General features: G+C 32.9%; 5 protein-coding genes and 1 long non-coding RNA gene across 23 annotated transcripts in view; 3 read left to right on the top strand and 3 right to left on the bottom strand.

Annotated features, from left to right (window-relative positions):
- LOC114934656 (uncharacterized) lies at nt 1-1,578 on the top strand. 2 transcript variants are annotated; one of them, XM_085488500.1, is made up of 2 exons: nt 1-293; nt 368-1,578. In XM_085488500.1, the coding sequence occupies exon 2, from the start codon at nt 457-459 to the stop codon at nt 1,063-1,065; it is 609 nt and encodes a 202-aa protein (XP_085344626.1). In that variant the 5' UTR covers nt 1-293; nt 368-456; the 3' UTR covers nt 1,066-1,578. The 2 variants fall into 2 exon arrangements, with proteins under 2 accessions (XP_085344626.1, XP_029163186.2); XM_029307353.2 differs by having other exon boundaries at nt 1-224.
- Vps37B (vacuolar protein sorting 37B) lies at nt 1,204-2,957 on the bottom strand. The gene is made up of 4 exons (XM_029307354.2): nt 2,647-2,957; nt 2,098-2,269; nt 1,944-2,026; nt 1,204-1,858 (listed from the first exon to the last, which is right to left on the bottom strand). The coding sequence occupies exons 1-4, from the start codon at nt 2,776-2,778 to the stop codon at nt 1,592-1,594; spliced, it is 654 nt and encodes a 217-aa protein (XP_029163187.2). The 5' UTR covers nt 2,779-2,957; the 3' UTR covers nt 1,204-1,591.
- On the top strand, nt 2,484-8,184 carry LOC146720387 (uncharacterized). Of its 4 annotated transcripts, none has more exons than XM_085488503.1 (4): nt 2,484-3,236; nt 3,376-3,459; nt 4,016-4,147; nt 5,096-8,184. In XM_085488503.1, the coding sequence occupies exons 1-4, from the start codon at nt 3,204-3,206 to the stop codon at nt 5,123-5,125; spliced, it is 279 nt and encodes a 92-aa protein (XP_085344629.1). In that variant the 5' UTR covers nt 2,484-3,203; the 3' UTR covers nt 5,126-8,184. The 4 variants fall into 4 exon arrangements, 3 of the variants coding, with proteins under 3 accessions (XP_085344629.1, XP_085344630.1, XP_085344628.1); XM_085488504.1 differs by having other exon boundaries at nt 2,552-3,236; nt 5,819-8,184; XR_014926069.1 differs by having other exon boundaries at nt 2,576-3,236; nt 4,016-5,224; nt 5,819-8,184.
- Nucleotides 7,118-21,742, bottom strand: part of LOC114934647 (spliceosome associated factor 3, U4/U6 recycling protein) — a 25,615-nt gene continuing 10,990 nt past the window's right edge. For 5 of the 12 annotated variants that reach the window (XM_085488487.1, XM_085488492.1, XM_029307339.2 and 2 more), the window contains 12 exons: nt 21,021-21,517; nt 20,570-20,751; nt 19,593-20,476; nt 18,866-19,505; nt 18,025-18,172; nt 15,088-17,858; nt 14,709-14,978; nt 13,751-13,868; nt 13,094-13,406; nt 12,571-12,764; nt 10,147-11,501; nt 7,118-9,285 (listed from right to left, as the gene is read on the bottom strand). In XM_085488487.1, coding sequence (XP_085344613.1) covers nt 17,419-17,858; nt 18,025-18,172; nt 18,866-19,505; nt 19,593-20,476; nt 20,570-20,751; nt 21,021-21,465 — 2,739 coding nt within the window. In that variant the 5' untranslated portion in view covers nt 21,466-21,517 and the 3' untranslated portion in view covers nt 7,118-9,285; nt 10,147-11,501; nt 12,571-12,764; ... (2 more) ...; nt 14,709-14,978; nt 15,088-17,418. Of the gene's footprint in view, nt 9,286-10,146; nt 11,502-11,897; nt 12,765-13,093; nt 13,407-13,750; nt 13,869-14,708; nt 14,979-15,087; nt 17,859-18,024; nt 18,173-18,865; nt 19,506-19,592; nt 20,477-20,569; nt 20,752-21,020; nt 21,518-21,742 lie in introns of all 12 variants that reach the window. The other 7 variants (XM_085488484.1, XM_085488490.1, XM_085488491.1 and 4 more) reach the window with 7 other exon arrangements.
- Nucleotides 11,314-16,553, top strand: LOC114934658 (uncharacterized). Of its 3 annotated transcripts, none has more exons than XM_085488498.1 (4): nt 11,314-11,481; nt 13,135-13,396; nt 15,140-15,485; nt 16,104-16,553. In XM_085488498.1, the coding sequence occupies exons 2-4, from the start codon at nt 13,160-13,162 to the stop codon at nt 16,472-16,474; spliced, it is 954 nt and encodes a 317-aa protein (XP_085344624.1). In that variant the 5' UTR covers nt 11,314-11,481; nt 13,135-13,159; the 3' UTR covers nt 16,475-16,553. The 3 variants fall into 3 exon arrangements, with proteins under 3 accessions (XP_085344624.1, XP_085344623.1, XP_085344625.1); XM_085488497.1 differs by lacking the exon at nt 11,314-11,481 and adding an exon at nt 12,159-12,768; XM_085488499.1 differs by lacking the exon at nt 11,314-11,481 and adding an exon at nt 12,159-12,635.
- LOC146720388 (uncharacterized) lies at nt 18,428-18,850 on the bottom strand. Its single transcript, XR_014926070.1, has 2 exons — nt 18,793-18,850; nt 18,428-18,721 (listed from the first exon to the last, which is right to left on the bottom strand). It is a non-coding gene; the product is annotated as an uncharacterized LOC146720388 (long non-coding RNA).

Consider the following 21,742-nt stretch of genomic DNA (forward strand, 5'->3'; position numbering starts at 1 on the left):
ACGTGCCGACCAATCTGTGCGCTGTATTCTCGACTCATCAAAATTGTCAATACATCGAGAGCCAATTAGAATCGCCGGATTATTTCGTCCCTTTTTTCGGCCTTGCCGGAAAACTATACCTACTGCATGAACTATATGAATTTAACCTAACATCTGTATTTTTAACCTTTTTATCGCTGTAATATAACTTTAGTAAAGTTATGTTGAGTAATAAGTTATTAATAGTAAGTTATTAATTAACCATGTGTAGTACAAAAATCTGTGATTTACGCAGAAAAAATATTTTATGTAATGTATGTGAAATACGTCAATCTGACGACGATGCTTTTTTTCTGATAAATTTCTAATTTCTCATTGATCGTTTCAGGAAATCTTACGATTCATACATAAAAGAACAAGCTAATCCACTTAGGAAAGAAAGCGCTGTTAGAATGAATTTTAGATTTGAGTTTTAATATGCATAAATTTAATACGTTGAAGTCTTCAAAGTCGCCATTAAGACGTCTTTATTCCAGTAATCATACTAAATCGTCAAAAAATCATTATGATACATTAAAGATTACACCACATGCTACTCAGAATGAAGTGAAATCAGCGTACTACAGGTTATCTCTTCAGTATCATCCTGATAAAAATAAGAGTGGATATGCAAGACAAAAGTTCCAAGACATATCAGATGCCTATGAAGTACTCGGCAATTATGAATCGCGCAAGAATTATGACAGAGATACAATTATTCGTCAACAACCAGTGTCCGATACTACTCAAGAGCCTATGTCTCAATATAAACAAAAAGTCTATACAGGAAGTTCCAGAATTTATAATTTTGATGAATGGACACAGGCACATTATGGAAGGACACTGAATTTGGCTCGTATAAGGAGGGATAGGTATGAGCAATACAAACAGATGGAAGAATTAAATCGTACAGGTACTTCTCACAGCATAGAATTTCTTATGTTATTATTTACTGTAATGATAGCTGCTATATATATGCGGCGAAAGATAGATAAACCAATAGATAAAATTGAAAAAGATATAAAAGTTGATAGTAACAAAAATTAGCCAATGTATTTATTTTAAATAGTATAAATTAATCTGTTTTAAGATTAAATGTACAAATTTATTTTTATGTTAACCTCTTATTGTTACATTCACTAGTAAAATAAAGAAAATTAGATTATAGTAAAAAAAGATTAAATATACATGTATATTATTTTATATAGCCCTCAAAAAGATAATATACATACATGTTAAAAGTTGTACAGCACAGTTATTAGATTAACTTATATGTTGTGTGTTAGTGCATTATGACACAAAAAAGATCAAATATCTCCCTTGTACAGTAACTCTAGAAAAGATTTCAAAAGTGTTACCATCACAACTATAAGACTTGAGATAAATGTAAAACAATTATGTGTAATTATAGACTGTACATAATATTACGCAATATGTAAAAGTGAAAAATTAATTTGCAAAACAAGTTTTGTGTACAAAAAATTGTAAAATTAGAGCTTATGTGCGCTATGACTAAATATACAGATATATTTTAAAAACAAATAAATATCCAACATGTAACTTTTTTAATTATTTAATATGGCCTATAAACTGGCATTCCTGATGGCAATGGCATTGGCATAGCTACAGGTCCGGTTGGATACGGTATAGAAGGCGTTATTCCAGGAAAATTTGAAGCAATTGGATAGCCAGGAGTGTTTGAAGAATGTCCTTTTCGTATAATTTCTCTCAGTTTGTCCACTTTCACTTTACGTAAATGCATGAATTTCCTACGCGATAAAAACTGATCTAGAAACTCGTCTACTTCGATATCACCAGCTAGAAATTTCTCTGCTATTGCCTATACATTACAAAGATAATTTAATTTAGATAAAATTTTTGTTAAACAAATTAAATAGGTGCATAAATGTTTTTCTCGTATATACCTCTGATTCTTCCTCAATTTCAGCAGCAGCTGCTTGCAATAGATCAAGTGCAGTGTCGACAGTCATTGTACCAGATTTATCACCTGTAAATATACAGAGTTAGTTTTATATTAATAAATATTGTCATATAAACATCATATAAATAATAACTTACGCATTTCATCTAATTTGCTTTTGACACTAGTGCACAATTGATTGGCCTGCTCGCTCAGCTCTTTTAACATTTGTTTGCCCTCTTCCAATTCAGGTTGTTTTGATAAGTTAAATTCAGCCAAAGATCTATTGCTTGCCATTAACATTTCTTTCTCAGTCTCAAGATTCTTAAACTAATAAACAGAGTCAATTTTTAAACTTTTAATTTTTGGTGTTAAATAGCTTATTTTTATAATAATATATACAAATGATTTCATATATATATTTTGAATTTAATCTATGTTACACAATCTTCTTTTTTTTTCTCCACATTGTATAAATACATACATATAAAAAAAATACATATTTATATGTTTAAATGTTTATACAGATACATTTCGTTCAAATAATAGCAAATACATGCAAAGAATTGCAAAGAATTTTACAAAGGAAATAAAAATGTATATAAATGCTTTAGTAACCTATAGATTGCTCCAATGGCTAAATAATATTAGACTAATTAAATGAAATTTGACATCAAATTAACGTAGACTTAACATCCCAATCATACCTGTTTTATATCTTTCACAATATCTTCAAATTTGCTATCATTATTCAATAATTCCTTCAACTCATCGTTATCCAGATGAGACAATAAACCCAACGCAGCGGGTATATCCGGTTCCTGGTTCGACTTGTACATTCCTCTCCAAGGGCTTAACTTGCACAAGCTAGAAAGCGAAGATCTTTTTATCCGAATGTATTCGCTGTTTATTCGATTATTTATTAAATTGCCCAACAACACGAAAAACGCAGTAATGTACTGACAGATACACTACAAAGAGCATCAGGTCCCCTACATTTCACATCTGTCAGTCTGTCTTCTGCTCTGCCGGTAAAACGATTTGACGTCAGTGATCTGTCAGTGCTGTCATCACGTGGCTGGGCGGGAAACTAAGCTGCAGTAACCGGTGAGCTTTTCAAATGCAAAGCGCAGAGCAAATCGATCCCGCGATGCGATAGAATAAGATTTCTGACAGAAGAATTCTCGACGCCCGGCGGACGATTGCTGTCTGATAGTCTGATCACTGAGGAAGAGAAAAATCGAGGATAAATAAACAAAGAGATATGGAATCTGCGATCGGACATCTCGAGCAAAGCGTACGTATATAATTTCGGCGCATATTTTGATACAAAATCCTATTTTTCGATTGCAACGAAAATTGTGTCCTTATTCGTTTCACAACTGTCAAAGCTTGTCTCGTATATTTTAAGTGATGAATTTTTTCGCGTTTTCTAGGTGCAGAAAGCTGATGGAAAGTTGGACATGATCGCGTGGCAGATAGACGCTTTTGAGAAAGCTTTCGAGGATCCGGAAGACGAGGTAGGAATCTTTTTGATACACAAATAGAGTCAGTTTTACTTCTCTCAAGTTTGTTCTTTTTATCTGTGCTTTGCACTTAAATGCTTTGCTGTATTTAATACCAATTTTTATTAAATTAATTATTAACTCTGAGTGTCTTTAATAAATTGGAAAATTTTTTGCCAATATAATGTATATATAAATAAACCTCAAACAATTTGATAAATTGGTCTAAAATTATATATTATTTGTTTGATAAAAATTAGATATGCCTATATATTTCTTGGATTTAGAAGAAAAGAAAAGAAAAGAAAAAATAAAAAGAGTACAGTTAAGAAGAACAAATATATTGTGTTGTATCTGCACAGAGAGTTTACTGTGACAGTATATTGAATAAGTGATGTCACATTACATTTATTGGACAATTCCTGCTTGAAGCCAGGATACTCTGTTTCACTTGGCGTTAATTATGTCCTGTGCGACGTCACGTTCAAAAGTTTTACGTGTGCACTTTATTGTTTGCCATGTTTTTGGATCTTCAATCATCAAACCGCTTTTCATTTTGTGCTTCCAACAGATATCTGTGCTTCGCCTATTACACTCTGTTCATCAGGTTACGAAAGATTATCAAAATCTCCGTCAAGAAATTATGGAAGTTCAGCAGTTACAGAAACAGCTTTCTGATTCACTTAGAGCTCAGCTTACACAGGTGCACGGACATTTTAATTTATTGCGCAATAAGATTGTAGGACATAAATCACCGCAGTTGAAATAAAAGTCAACTTTATTACGTGTTTGGAAAAAATCTCTGATTTATTTTTTAGGATATTATTTGAAAAAATTTGCACATAGTTTTCATGAGATGCGAATCAAGATTCAAAAGCACATCTCATTGAAGAATTATGTGTATTCACACTTTCTATTATAAAGATATTTCTAATACATGAAGATAGCAAACTGTAAAAACATAGTATGGAATCCACAACTTAGAGAAACAAAAATATGTTGCACATTTTCTTAAAAACTCTAATAATGTTATAATTAATAACATCTAATATTATTATAGTTAATATTTGTTATATTATTTTCTCATATTCATTTTGTTTTAAAAAAATCTTTGAAATTTTAAGATTGAACTCTCTTTATAAATGGAGTGGGGGATCAATAAGTATTATTGATACATAACTTATTTGACTTATGCCTTAAATGTAGTAATGGGGGCCAATCTATATGATGGTATGTTGAGAGCACAGTATTAAAACACATGTTAGATTATATCTTATTAAACTCTACATTACAGCCCCTATTATTTGTTCAATCAATATTTTAAAAGCATATTAATAACAGACAATGCTATATTATGTTCACTTTGCATACAGAAATTAAAATCTCTCACAATCAGTAGTGCATTAATTGAATGGCTAAAGAGTGACGTTTGTATATATTTTTTTATTATTATTACAATTTATTTTTGTACATATCTTTTACACCATTTTGATGACAATGGTTTTTGAGAACTTAAGTTCCTCGTGTATCAATTGTGAAATTTTGAAATACTTCAAAATTACAAGCTTAGCATGTTATCTTTGTGCATTTCATATCTAGCTTTAGATGAGTTAGATATTTATGCTTTCGTAATACGAATTTTCAATTTCAGATAGCAATTTCAGTATTTTGGAAATGTTAAACAATGTAAATGATGATACTTTTGTCTTATTTAGTTACTAATAACATCTGTGTTGCATACATAGTATGCAAGTTACACATAGTGCAACATGAATAGATTGTGCGTATACATAATACTTACTATATTGATGTGTTCAAAATAATTGACCATAGAAAGATACGTTAATATCATGTAGAATTTTATTTGCAAGTATCATAGCATTATATAACGATGTATCTTCTATTTTATAAAAATATCTTTTAATTTGTTCCCTCATGTATTACATTTTGTGACACAGTAATATTTTTACTTTTTGCTCTTGAGAGAATTGTATATAAATTTTTAAATTAATGACAAATAATTTCATGTATTGAACCGGGGAAATATTTTTTTTTAATTCATATTTATGTAGAGCAACTAACAAATTTATGAATGATTTTCAAAGATATTAATAATATGTTAGTCTTGCTATATATATAACTTTAATAGGCACATAAATAATTATTTATTTCTCATGCATAGAATTAATAACTTTTGCAATTATAATACAATTTATTCAATGATATATACGTGTAATTGAGAAGCATTGTAATTCAAAAAAGTCTCAAAAATATTCCCATAGGTTTTCAATATATCATGTATACAAATGCTTATATGTTTAGCAATGTTTTTCTCGAAATACACAGAGTATTTTCAATATTTTCTAATTTACAGAATATGAATGTAATATGAAGGAAGATGAGGAGAAGGCGATATAAAAATAGCGTGTTAAAAGCTCGGGAAATGGAAAACACTATTGCCTTAAGACATACATAGATGCGCATTTACGTATATACTATTCTTCAACTAGATTTAACACTTACACGTACTATATATAAACTATAACACACAACTTAATGTATATTCAAGAACCCTGTTCGACTGTTGAGCTAATAGAATATCATTTATAATTAAAAAATTTTTTTACACATAAACATGTATATTGAACATGTTGTAATACATGTAATCAATTATTTTAACATTATTTATTATCTGTATGGGTTTACTATGCGAATTTATTCGATTAATGTTTATTATCCAATCAATTGATAAACGGAATAAATAATGTATAGCGCAAACTTGAACTTTCATAGAGTAACTAAATTTCATGATCGTAAATATATTGTTTGCTGTTACACATGTAATGAAATTACGCGTTATTAAAAAATAAAAAAGCTGTCGACTCGTATTCTTACATTTTACATCTAGTTGATTAATGGTGCCCTGCGGGAAACTCCTCCAAGTCAATATTATGGAAAAAGTGTTTTTGATACTCATTGTCAGTAACTCGCATTATTACAATTAGGTCTGTATTGATCTGTATTGCGATTAATCAAGATGTAGTTCGGTCGAAAAAATGGAAAAAAGTTAATTTTCGCACTTGTATTAATCGTGATATAAATCAATCATTGTTCTCGTTTTGTAATTTTTATCTGAAAAATTAATAGATAAATATTTTTTTTTATTTTGATAGAAAAAGAATATGTATAATGCTGTCAGACCAGAGTCATATGCATCCATTATTTTTCGATTCAACAATTTGTTCATATGTATGTTGTAATCTTCAATATTGCAATGATACATATTTTATATACACAATTTGTTCATATGTATGTTGTAATCTTCAATATTGCAATGATACATATTTTATATACACGATTAATGCATATTGCAATATAATATTTAATAATTTTATTCTTCGATACATATGACTTTGTTGATATAAAGAATCTATTGATAGATAGTTTATTGTTTGTTAACACGTGATATAAATAAAATAGTTCTAAGATATAAATTAAGAGAAAAATGACCTAGAACACGTGCCAAAAATTCGATCAATTAGCGATACATTGTTTATTTTACCGGAAACAAATTGCTTATGATTTGTTTCCTTTTCTGGAATTTTACATATCATATTGAAAAATAATCTTTTAAATATTTATTACAATTTTTCTTCAAAAAATATACTTAAGATATTCGTAAATTAAAGTTTTATTATAAAAAATGTCAATAATCTTACAAGATTGACTTACAAGATGACTTAATATATAATTATAGATATATAAGAGCATATTGGTTTATTAAAGGGCGCTGCATAGAATAACATACAATTCCTTATAACTTGTTAAGCAAGTGAAATTTTTTCGAGTCTTTAAATGTGTGATATCCTGGCATTTTAAACGATTGTATTTCTCTATTTTAGAATTGTTCTATCCATTTAGTTTTTTCTCTTTTAATTAAAAATTATTTTCTAGAAACAAAGAAAAATAATAACATTTTTTATTTCGCGTGACACAACACGTAAGAATTCGTGACGCACCATTTAAAAAGTCAATGTATAGCATTCTAAACATTTAAATATTTGTCCGGCTCGCTTGTCACGGTTACAAATGTGCTTCGTCCTTAAATAAACATCGTGTACATATATTTACTAATAAATAGCACATATACCATCACAATTCGTTGCATGTTGCATGCATAGATACAACGTATCAATCTCGCATATTCGATAGTACATTATTCAATTTATTCTTATTAGAATCGCAAATATATTTACATGATGTATATAATCATACAGTTACAATTCCAGTACAGTTAAAGATGTGAGATATTGAAATGAATTTTAATTATATTATTTTATATAATTCTATATATATATATATATATATATATATATATATATAATATTTCGCGCGCGTAAATCTGAAAAGAATTTAAAAAAGAAGTTATAAATCGGGTAAAGGGTGATGTATATTATTTCATCACAATATATATGCATATATAAATTATATATATTATTATAAATTGATATCTCGAGGAATGAGTTTTTCATTGACTGAAATTTATGATGTACTGGAATAGATTGTACATATATAATTGCGATAAATCAAAATGTTAAACGTTATCTATTATTTGTCAATCTATTATATACGATTTGCTCAACATTTCGATGTATATTAACAAATACGACCTGACAAAAACTGTATCTTTTTAGATATTTATCGCATTATTACATAATAAATTATTATCTCTGTAGCAAATCCTCGAGAGTCCGATATTTTTCATTACTATAGTACTAATTAGTAGTAATTATGAACGATCGACTAGAATAAGTTTCTCAAAAATGGAACTAATCAACTTCATTTTTTATAAATTGAAAATAAAATTAAGAAATTGTTAAAAAGAAATTAACAAGTAAAAAATAAATATGAAAAATTAAACAATTTACACAAAGTGGAATGGATCAGTTCTGTTTTTGAGAGGCTCATATTTTGACGAAACCACATTTTCTCAAAAACGAAACTTTCCGTCTTGCTTCGACGAAGAGATGTTACTTTAAATGTCAGGTACGAGGTCAGGCAAGTTAAGTAAGAGCCTAATAAATTACTCATTTCCCCTCGGAAACTGTGAAGAGACGCTTTTGAAAGAGCTGTGCTTATTTTGAACGCCAAACATCTCGAGGGAGAAACTGAAAGATGCATTAGGAAAGTACTAGATACCAAGTTTTACTACGAAACATCGATGAAAGAGGAAGCATCTGCTTCACTTTCCTCGCATATGATTCATTAACTACCACTGCATATATTTATAATTAACGGTGAGGTCGGAAAATATGCCGTGCCGAAACCCCACAAGAGAACGGCGAGTGATTTGACCTCGTAGGTGGTTCCGAGAACCGGTTATTCTGCGCACGGATCAAGGAAAAGCGTCTCTCTCAAATAGGAGCGAGGTTGTAGACCTTCCTTCGTCTACGATGGAATCCTCGTCGTGTTAGAATATGTAGGCACGCGTTTACAATGTACATTCGATAATATGTATTCTCTATGCAATTGTAAGCTCGTCGATAAATATTAATGACCTTGCAGCGCGAACTTGACCAAATGCAATTCTCTTACATTTGTCGTGGGTACACGACCTATTCTAATAATAATAGCCATTAATTAGAAAATATACACAAAATATGCCATTTGATGGTTTTTTAATTAGCCTCTGAGACTAATTCGTAGTCTGGTTTCCTTTAGCGAAAGTGTCGAAGAAGATTATCATTATCAACTTTCCATAATCTTCAAAGTTTTATTAATCTTAATAGCGAAGTTTAAAATTAAATTATTTCTTGATGACTTTTCTCAACGACGTTGTTCCTGAAAAAGAAAAAAATGACGTCAAATATAATCAGAGAATAAAATTAAAATTGTGGATCGATATCTTATTAGGACACTTGGAATATCCTGCGCTTAAGAGAGCCTTTGAAGATGATCTCTGATCAGTTCAGAGTTAATTGACCGACGAGAAGAGATAAGTTTTCGTTTCCGCGTTTTGGATGTAAAATCGAGGAGCCGTGTCATTCGAGAACCGTGCGGATCTCTCTGTCGATTAGAAATTTATAGAAATCGTGCGCGACGACAGGCCAAAAAAAATGAATACCCGTATGATTCTCTTCCTTTCTATAGGATGTTTGCATTTCGGCTGACCGCGAGCGTAGCTTTCCGCTCAATTTCCACCGTTGTCGTGGGAAAGTATTCCCGTTCCGCTCACAATACGGATATCCGTGCGGGACGATTCATGCGATGCAGCGATGCATTTTGCAGAGAAGAGACACAATCGCGAATTGTAATTTTCATTCCACCGATCAAAGGCATTCTATTGCCGGTATAGAAATGAAATTTACAATTTCTCAAAAGAATAATACTGAATTTATATAAATATCACTCTCTTATATTTCATATAACTATATTGTATAAATATATTATAAAAATTGTTAGAAAATTATATACATTTCACAAATAATATTTTATATAACTATATCATTTATATTATATATTTTACATATGTAAATTACATATAGATATATATAATTATATATTATATATAATATATATATAATAATATATAATATATAATATATAATGTATATATGTATATATAAATTATATAAACTATTACTTGCAATGTATACAATTTCTAACATATATATATGAAGAGAAAAGATTGGAAATTGTTACCTCTAATGTATTGTATATTATTCTTCGGATCAAAAATGATTCTAATCAATAACATAGAGAATGGACCCTCTTGTATATTCATCGTGACGAAACTCCGAACATCTCAATTGTCGGCCGTGCTGACTACAAAAGCCGGAAGCGAACAAGGAGCGTGTCGAGCGAACTATAGTTGTCGGCCGGAAACCCAAAAGAGAGAATCCTGCGGATGGAGTGAGAGTGGTCGTGACGCATTTGCCGAATGTATTTCTGTTAAAACAAACTCGCGTTTACCGCAAATGCTCCGAAGGTACTTTCAGTTCAATCTTCAAGTACGAAAGTGCATTTGCTCGAGATATGACACGCATATTTGCATGAACACTTTCATCATATCGTCGAGAACAGAGAGAAAAGTTCGTGAAAGCTCGTCTTTGAGAAAAAAAGTCTCTTTGTCTTCTCATAAAATCCTGGCTATGATAATGTATTAATAAGAGCATTATTTCTCATACTCTTTCAAAGTTTCATTAAAAGTGTCACTAATTTCTAATATTTATAAATAATTCAAGAATTAGATTTTTTCCCTCTATACTTGTATTCTTTATATATTTGTTGAAGAATATCACTGCTGCCGATTCTTTTTTTCTAGAACGCCTCATACATTATCCAATAGTTTCGCGGATCTTTTCGCAGAGGAAGGAAGCTATTGATCCTCGAATCCGATTTTCATCTGAACGTCCTACAAAACCCAGGCAGTTTTTCATTTGCATTTGATTGACGTGCTTTTAAGAACCTGCCAACAAAATTCCACATAGATTTTAATACTATATAAAGATAATTTAAATAAAAATAAACTAAATAAAATTAAAATACTGGATATAAATTAATCAACTTATAATTTCATGAAATAATTCTCTAATATTTACTCTAATCAAATTTATATATAAAATATATCTAAAAAATCTATTAAAATATATAAATTCTATCTACTTAAGAAATATAAATTCTTGATATAAACGTCTCTAATGAAAAGATCTGAATGAATATACCAATAATTGGAGTTTCGACGAAAATCGAATTTCGATCTCACGCGCACGCTCCGGCACGAAAAATTAAATTGCCTTACAACAACCATCTGTAGCATCCTCGTCGTGAATGCGAACGAGTGCCTCGTTCTAATAACCTACTACCCACACCGATCGGCCAGACTACTCGCTCGCTTGGCCGGTCGGTCGGTCTTCCGGCGAGGTGTCGGGTTCAGTCGTCGAGCGACCGGTTCCGGGCCCTGTTCGCTACAACTCTGAATCATCGTCGCGGCCGATGCGGGAGAGCGGGGCCTTCGCTTCTTTCACACCAACCAAGGTAAGCACCCAGTAAAGAGCCTGCAAAGAGAGAATTTTTAATTTTAATTTTTCACTTGCAAAATTGTAATATTAATTCGAATTATCGATCCGCATGTCATTTTATTTATTAATTATAATCAGAAAAAATTAAACTCGTGTCAAATTTTCAAAGAGTAAATTATGATATATTATTGAACTGAAAATTTTAAAAGTTAATCTTTTATATTTTATTATAATTGCTTTAAATATTTTTTTTTGTTTAGAAAGAAAATCAGAAAAGAAATCAATGTCAAAGAAATCATAATTCTAATTTTAATTATGTATATTAGTGAAGGAAAGTAACGTTAAATCGTTCTAATTAATTTATATATGAATTATTAATACGCGATACATTAAATATCTTATATGAAACTTTGAAGTAAGAAAAATTTTTACAATATTATGTGGCTCTGAAGGTTCCCAGAACACGTATGAAACTTTATGAGAAAGTACGGTGTCACTCAATCTTATCTTGTTGCAATCACAATATTTCACAGGAAAGTCAGAATAGCTCGTATGTGTGGAGCCAAGTTAACATACATATATGAATCATAAAATGCAAGTTGTTTAAATCCGAAACAAAAATTCTCACGAGATGATGATTTCTCACGAGTCATCGCTTATTTTTTTCAATATTTATTTTTATATTTTTATTCAGATAGCAACAGTAATTATTATGACATCATTTTGATGGCAAAATAACGTAATTTGATGTCAAAATACATCATTTTGTCGTCAAAATGACTACTTTTGCTATCTGGATAAAAATATAAAAATAAAGCTCTTATCGCTCAAAGAAAAGGTTTTATCTGCGATATCTGGGATATCTTATGTACGTGTGTCGGTGTGTAATAACCGGTTCAGTGAGCTCCTTCGTCATTGTGTCCTGTGGCTTTCGAATGCTGCTGGCATAAACGACGATTTTACGGGCCTTCGTGCGGCTGTGAGACCGCGATCGATGAAATTAACAGTTCTTACGACAGTCTAGCATACAATAGACGCCAAACTATACAGTATGCCTCGGACGAGACTCTATTCAACCTTGATTAATATGCGCGTGTGTTCTTACGATTTCTAATGCCGCTGTGTCGACTTTGTGTTAATCGTCCTCATTGTCGTCAATTTGTAATTTGCGTGCGTGTTTCTCCGTTACTTTTCAAGCAAAGTGTTTGTGGTTCCGTACAGTGGGAAAGGTCATCAAACTTGCGCGCCGACTCTCGATATCTCTATGGTTGCTGACCCGCGAATACGTCGTTGCCATTCCTGTGTAAAATTGTTCATTAAATTACATTTTTAAATCAGAAATCACATAACAAAATATACATGGCAAAAATAGAGATTAATATGCAAGAAAAGTACATAAAAAAATCATTAACGTAGAAAAACAACTTTTTCAATGAAGTAGTCTATTTTTCTAGGTGTTGGCCTAGCATGAATTATGTAGTTAACGTATAGATAATTAACGATCTAGAGAATCGATTCGATTTGCATTGCATATGCACATAAAAAAATTTCACATTTAAAATGCATATTCTAAGGCGTGTACAGATTGCACTTTCCCCTGACTACTGCATCGTTCAATTGGCATTTACCTCTGAAGAGATTTCTCATCTGAAGTCGAATCTTTTTACAGAGGCCGGCTTGTCTCGCGACCAGACATGCGTTTCCTCGCCCTTAATCTGATATTATTAATCGTGAACTTGCTGGTCGTTGGAGAAGTTTCCGCCCACGGAAGACTGATAGAGCCACCCTCGAGGGCATCCATGTGGAGATATGGCTTCGACACGCCTCACGATTACAACGATCACGAATGTTACTGCGGCGGCTTCACTAGGCAATGGCAGCGAAACAAAGGGAATTGCGGGATTTGCGGAGATGCCTGGGACTCTCCAGCGGTGAGTCCATCTGAAAAAATCCTAAATGTCAGTCGAAATCGCAAAACAACATTCAAAGTTTCGAATAAACTCTATTTCTTTCGTTTTGAAAAGGTTTTCAAATAATTCGTATAATTTACATATATATGTTTAAGATATACATATATCAATTTCTAATGTTCTATTAAAAGTGAAAAATTAAAAATCAGCTTGCTTGTCCTTCATCAGCTTTACGAGTGATATAATAAAAATTTGAATTTATACCGGTTGACATGGAAAGTCTTTGCAAAGATAGCGTTTTTCTCTCGAGAAACATGATAATTCGGTTGCACTATATAATTATTTCTTGTTTCTTGCAACATTACGACTACACACCATTACGTACGATTCTTCGCTCCGTTGACCGTGGAATATCACACAATACCGCTAATGTCGACACGCGTTTCGGAAAATTATACGGTACAAATGCAATAGAAGATCCTCTCATCTCGACCTAAAAATTCCTTCTCTTGTTTTAAATATATATTAACGCAGTTAAATTAAATTACTAAATTAAATATTATAATAATATAACTACTAATTTATATAATTATATAACTACCAATTTATAATTATGGATTAAATTATTAATTAATTATTAATTAAATTAGTAGTATATTAATTTAGTTAATAATTAAATTAGTAATTAGTCAAAAATTATTTATGGTACATAAAAAGCTTAGAACAAGCAACTAGATAAATATCGATCATATTGTACAATTAATACGAATATTATTTATAGTAGCCTTGATTTGACTATTATTAGTATTTAATTGCGAATCACCAACAAGCAAAACTTTCACCGTTCGTAAAAAGTTTACAATGTAAACTAAAAGTAATAACATTTTCGACGCTGTCATTAGATACTCATTTATCTTTCTTCCTTTCTATGAAAGTGAGTACAATGCACTCTGAATGTCACGAAGCGCATATGCTTTATTATTCTGAATAAAGTTGCGCGTAATGATTCGTGACGAGAGAGGAAGATGTAATTACTTTCTTCCCTACATAATAATAATAAAGCGATTTCGCAACCTAGTCATTGATATGCCTTAATAGATCCAATATAAACTCGAATTTAAATATAAGATAGACTTCATTAAACATAAGAGTATTTAAAATCCTGATTCTTGAATTAATTATTGTTTGATATATAACGCATTACTATACAAATATAAATAAATAAATGTAAATAATCCTGCAAATCTTCTGCACATGTGTGTGGCATATAAGATCATATAAGATGATAAAATTACAGACATACAAGATTATAGGGGCAGAATTTGGCTCTCACCTTAATTACGAATTATGGAAATAAACTGGGTTACAAAATCCACGCACGAATGGAGATTAAGAAAAAAACCATTAATTAATCGCGCTTCTCTTGGGACTTTCGTGATCCAGTCTCGTGTTCCACCATCGCGTTTTCATTGCGCGGTTTTTTATGCGGGACGCTTGACCTTGATGTATACATCTGATATCGTACGGACGAAAGTAGCCCGAAACAGAAGTGAAATCCGTCTTCTTCCTCTTTCTCTCTTTTCTCGATACGCCATTTTCTTCCCTGTTGGACAATATATGTGTTTCAAGACAATTATTTCACAAATACATAAAAATTTAATTAAATATATAAAAATAATAGATATATAATATAAATGATAACAAATACATACATGAAGAGAGAAAGGATTTCATGTCTATTCTATCTCAATGCTTTGTTTCCAGCCACGTGCTCACGAGACGGGCGGCAAATATGGAAACGGCGTGATTGTCCGACGTTACCGGACCGGATCCGTCATCCCGGTCCGCGTGGAGTTGACGGCGAACCATCACGGCTACTTCGAGTTCCGAACTTGCGCCATGGCCTACCGCGATCGGGAGGTCACCCAGGAGTGCTTGGACCAGCATCTGCTGGCCGCCGAGAATGGAACCACCCGTTACTATCCTGGTCCTGGTAACCGGGTCTTCGAGGGCTACTTCAAACTACCAGAAGGTCTAACTTGCGCCCAATGTGTCTTCCAGTGGCGATACATCGCTGGCAATAATTGGGGCGACTGCGGCAACGGAACAGGTAACATATTATTTCTTGATGTTTCTTGTAGAATGTATGACGTAGCTGAAATATAAACGAAACTTGGAAAGTTGATATCTCGATTGAACATGCGATAGATGAAAAAATAAACTTGTTCGATGAACTTAAAACGAACGCTTTTAGTTCAAAGTAGGCCGACAAATTGGTGTATGAAAAAATGACGTTTACTGTATGTATTTACTGTCTGCCTCTTCATATGTCAAATGTAACATAGAAAGTGCTTAAAGTATCAATCGTGTTGCAAGTATTAAATCGTTATTGATGCCATTGCTTTAATATATCATTAAGATTCTTTCGATGCAGTAGAAAGTGCTGTTACTTTATTCTGTATAATAAGAATGATTCAAGAGTTTACCTTGCTAACTTTCCTTGCATAACATCTTACTAAGCAAAGCCTAGTTTATTTGTATAAGTTGTATGCTAATACAATTCATGATATTTTTACCAAGATTTAAACCGATCGTATATTTGGAAAGAAAAAGTATAAATAAACATTATTTATAATATTTACAAATGACCAGATAGAAAACATTCTTCTCATCTCTTACGTCAGACAGAATTTCTCTCCTTATAAGGATTGTACGATGATGTTTATAGGGGCGGTCGGATGCGGGCCCCAGGAGGAGTTTCGGGCCTGTGCCGACATTCTGATCGGCGACAACGAAGCCGCGATACCGCCTAGGCTACCGAAGCAGCCGACGTCCACGTCTACCTACGACGAATCGTCGACGATGGAACCGTCGCCGAAAACCACCGGGCCGTACTGGCTCTTCAGCGTTGTCATCGCCGGTACGTGCCTGTTGGTGGTGCTGGCTGCTATGGCGTTGCTTTATACATACTACTATCACGCCGGCAGAGCCAAAAAGTGGCTCATGGCGAGAAGATCCCTGGTGCAGGAGAATCCGCCGGTTGCCCCGCCGAGGCACAAAAGACATCATCACATATCGAACACGCAGCTGCAATTGTAGAACTCTATACTCGATTGTCGATGTGACACATCTTGGAGAGGATAGTTACATTCCAAATGGATCAATGTATGATATTCTCGCGACGCTTGTAATTTTCCTTCCTAAATTCTGTAGTCATCGCAGATTCAAACTCATGAATCATCATCGAATCGTGTATCTCAAGCGACGTATTATTAACATTTTTATATTAGGCTCACGTATTTTCTTGTATATATCAATTTTATTTTATATTAAAAGTATTTATTTTATACATAATCGTATATCTCTTGTAGTATCTCTTTCTTGTGATTTATATTTTCCCTCCTGCAACATCACTCGGAATGGAAAAATTAATATGTAGCCTAGCATTTGCACAGAAACAATTTTTCAAGTGGTACTTAAATTGTGATTAAGTATAGTTCGTACTCATAAGATTTATAAACTGTTTAATGTACAGAATTTCTCGTAGCTACCACATATTTAATTTTTCAGTACGTATATTATTAGTTTTCAATATATATCCACACCGTATATATTTGCACTTTTATCAGATTAATCTTTAACTCATTGTAAGACAAATTCATACTGCAACATACTGACACACGTAAAATTATATTAACGCTCTTGGCTTCTCGCTGACCATGTTGTGACGACAGAGGCGAGAAAACACATGCTAAAAATTCTTAGATGCCATTTCGAAATAAAAAGATTTTGATGAAACAATACTTCAAATGGCTTTAGCACTTCTCTATAAAAAAAAAAGGATAGTTTTCGAGGTATTTTAAGTGTGCTAAAGCCATCTGAAGTGATGTTTCATCGAAATTTGCATTTAAAAATTTAAGAATTTTCAACGTGTGCTTTCTCGCCTATGACGTCACAATCTAATATGACCACGGCATGGACCCAGGACCCTTAATACGAGGTCGCGGTGTCAGTAATTCGACATGACTGTATATAATAGTAACTTATTTTTTATTGAGAAACATATTCTTGAAATCCTGATTACTCATCGACTGTGCGACTCCATTTTTTGAAGTTGCGCTGGCGTTACTATTACTCGTTTTAACATTACGCGGTACCATAGATAGTAAAGTTTTAGGCAAACCGAATGTCGTACGGCTCGTCGTCGTTCCGCCCAGTGACTTGATTTGTCTCTCACTTTCTTCCGTTTGAGTGTTTTTACGATCGGGTGGTTGACTTATCGCGACGCTGATCACTTTGTCTTGAATGTTTGTACCATCGGTAGCCAAAAGGGCTTTCTTAGCAGTCGCTTCATCGTGATACTCGACATAAGCTAAGCCCTTTGAGTGTCCGTTGCGGTAAGTAACTAAGCGAACCTCTTTCAATTCTCCGTGAACTTTGAACATTTCCTCGAGTTCTTCTTTTGTCGTCGTAAGTGGCAGTCCTGTAAAATGTAATAATGAATGTACAAAGAAAATATATTATTCAGAAGATTCAATTAAATAGTTTTGCACAAATAAGATAACAAATTATAGTTACATAAAGAAAGCAATTTCGCAACTGTAATTTATTATATATTGTGTAATTTGAGTATAAAAATTGTTATATACCTTTAACAAAGAGTTTATTCTTTTCAATCATAGAGCTAAATTTGAATCCAGAACTTCTAGTACTCTTATCAGGATCGCATCTTGAGACAAACATAGGACGTCCTTTTAAAGGTGTCCTATCTAATTTCAAAGCTTCTTCTACAGCTTCCTGCAATAGCGAGTTTATTAAAACGATGTAAAACAATTTCTTTATTAAATGCTTTAAAATTTGCAAATGAGATGAAAACGGAATTAAAGCTATTATAACATTAATTTATATAATATATAATTTATATAATATATAATATATATAATATATATATATATATATATATATATATATACAGGGTGTTCGGGAACTCCGGTGCCAACCGTTGAGGGGTTGTAGGGTAGGTGAAAAGATGATGATTTTTCCTCAGCAAAAATGTTGAGAAGTCAATAATTTTCGAGTTATAAGCGATTGAAAAAAATGGGTTTTTTGAAAACTAAACGTTTTGGAGTTCAAAGTCTAACATAATTACATTCTTCAGTTAATTTCAGGTAGAGTTTACTATAATACAATTTTAATTTGAGGCTTAGTTATAAAGATACATAATGACAAATATTGGAAAGTTGTAAAAAATGATGACCTTTTTTGACATTTTCGCTGAGGAAAAATCGTTCCCAAATTGACCAAAGAATCCATTTGTGATCGTTGGTCCGTTAGTTACCGAACACCCTGTATATATATATATAATATATAATTTATATTATACATAAAATATACTTTTTCAAAGTTGTAATTCTTACTTTTTTACATCTGTGCATGTAGTTCCATTTTCATTCATAGTTTTCTTTCATCAATCAATAAAGTAATACATACTGCGCTGCTTAATTGTACATAACAGTATCCTTTGCTGCGTCCTCTGTAATCCTTAATCATTCTGATTGATATTATTGGTCCAACTGATTGCAGAATGTTTCTTACGTCGTCTTCAGTAGCTGTATAATCCAAATTGCTGACAAAAACTGTAACGTTATTATTTACTTCATGCTGATCATTTTTATCATCCGTATCATCATCCTTCGTCGCTTTATAACCAGGCGGTGGTGCGACTTTTGGTTTCGACTCCTCTCGAGTACTGTCGTTTGTTGCTTTAGCATCAAAATTCAAACGGCTTTCACGTAATTTGGGTTTCGTTTGCACATCAGTTTTTACGATTTTCGATGGAGAAGCTCCTAAATTGTGCCATTTGCCGATATCATCTCCCTTTCTCTTACTAGCTTTCTTGTTTTGCATAGACGATTCATCTTGAGAAAAAGCTTGTTGCGCTTTCTGTCTTTCTTCATTAACTTTATCAAGCTTCTCCTTCGTTTTTGCCTCGCAGAGTTCCATTTGTTCTAAAGTCCCTTCATCACGTTCAAAATCTATCCATGCATTTACTACACTTTCTGGCCAGTCTTTTACAGAAGCCAAAGCTTTCTGGTATAATTTCCTTAAGTGTTTTGTATCTCCATAGCATCTGTGAATGAATAAAAATATCGTATAAATTATAAATACAAAAGTAATTACTAAATAGCATTTTTTAAAAATAAATAAGCATAATTACTTTTCTAACGATATATATTCCAACCAGTAGGAAATCGTTGCAGAATGTCCTTGCGAAAGAATATCGGCCCATAATGTCCTAGCTTTTTCCATGTTACTTGCGTGTATCGCTTCAGTCCTTGCCCAATATTGCAAGATGACACAGTTGGGATCGCCATCCAGGCCAAAATATTTTGCCAGATGCTCGCATGCTTTGTTGAATGTATTACGAATGATATCTAGGTGTCTTTCTTTCTCTTCATCGGAACATTGTTCGATTCTGCGCCGCAAATATTCGAGATATATAATCCACAGATTTCGATAATCCTCTGCCACAGAGAAGCCATTCGACAAGGCATTCTCCAATAACTTTTGTACTTCCAATACAGGTCTTTCCCATCTTTCGTACGATCTTATCCATTTTTGCCAAACTTTCGAGCACCACGGAATGTTCCTCGATGCTCTTTGATAAACTGGATCTAATACAAATTCGATCTTTATTGTATCTTCCAGATAGGTAAGATAATCCATCCAGATCGACTCTTCTAAACTTAGATCAGTTACTGCCCTTTCATACAGAACTGTAATACGGCCTGGATCTCCCTGCTGTTTTTCATGTAGCAAGTATCCTTTGTAAGCATCAAGCTCACTTGCAGCTTCCCCTTGCGCAGAATTAAGCTTTTCTTCATATGGAATAAGCAACTTTAATTTTGCAGAAGCCTGTTCGTATCCTCTCGATACAATCTTATCATCGATAACAGCTTCTGCACCATCTCCTGTGCGCCAGGACTGATATTCCTCATAAGTCTTCTTCATGTCTAAAAGAGGACATGCTAATTGACGTCGGAATAAATTGGCAATACGTCCCAACTGTTCCTTCTTCTCTGTCATATTTGCAGTATTGATCTGAACACAAAAATTTAAGAATAATTATTTAAAAAAGAAAGATGATGCTTGAGTAAAGGACTTCTGTATGCACAAGCTAATATATTTACTTACCAATGTGAATAAAACACTTTCAAATTCTCGAAACGCTTCCCATATTATCGCCCCTTTAATAGTGTGCAATCCAACACCAGTCAGTGCACGTTCAAAGAGATCGCGAACATTCTTAGCCGCATCTTTTTCTGTTCCCATATTTCCAATACTAAAATGCAGATATTCCAGCCACACGTCTACAGCTAAAAGTATCCATTATATATATTATAATTTCTCTGCAATAGTTATGTGCAAAAAAATAAGAACAATTTTAAATTTTTAATTTATCAAATTCAATACGCTAAAGTAAAGACAAGTGCAATATTTATGCGTAGCAAAATAATAGAACAATTTTAAATTTATCAAATTCAATGCACTATATTAAAGACTTACAAGTGCAATATTTATGTGCAGAAAAATAATAGGACAATTTTAAAATCAAACTCAACGCGCTAAAGCAAAGTAAACTTACAACTGTAATCCTTGACAGCTCGCTCGCATAGTTTCACCACCTCAGCTTTCTGCTCCGGAGTGACCGCCAGCTTGATCTCGTCCCGTATACAGGACAACCAGAGGTCAGGACTCAAGGGATACATGTTGCTCATGTTATCCCGGGCGGTTCTTAGACGGTCCAGCTCGCCCATTTTGTGCAACTTGTTGATCAGAGCTACGTGGGTTGCATAATCGTACGGATTCTCTGTCAGGATAGCTTGCAGAGATTTTACCTCTGCTTCATCGGCCGCCTCCTCCTCGTCGTCGTCATCTTCATCGTCGTCGTCAGATCCGACCTCGTCGATTTTCTCGACTTCATCTTCCATTTCGCTCCCCGTCATCTCTTCCTCGATGTCATCCGCGGCCTTCTCCCGATAAGCCTTCGCAACATCTTTCTCGTTCGCGACATCCATCTCCTCTTCCATTTTTCCGCGGATTCGACGAGGTTCACTCCGAGAATTCTGTTGTAAGCTGTAACTTGTAACCGAAAGGTTATGTTTATGTGTTTCTTCGCAGCATCGGCGAGATACTAAATGAGGTGAAAACTGCGCATTTATCAAGTGCGCAGTTTTCACTATGTTGAAAAAATTGATACTTTTTGAAAAACGTTATATACATATATATCCGTAAATATTGTTAACAATGTAGTTTATGCATATACTCTCTAAAAATCATCAGTTATTTCAAATATATATTTCGAAT

This window comes from Nylanderia fulva, unplaced genomic scaffold, assembly GCF_048542155.1.
Source record: "Nylanderia fulva isolate GAGA-0341 unplaced genomic scaffold, ASM4854215v1 Scaffold7, whole genome shotgun sequence".
In the NCBI taxonomy this organism is placed as follows: domain Eukaryota; kingdom Metazoa; phylum Arthropoda; class Insecta; order Hymenoptera; family Formicidae; genus Nylanderia; species Nylanderia fulva.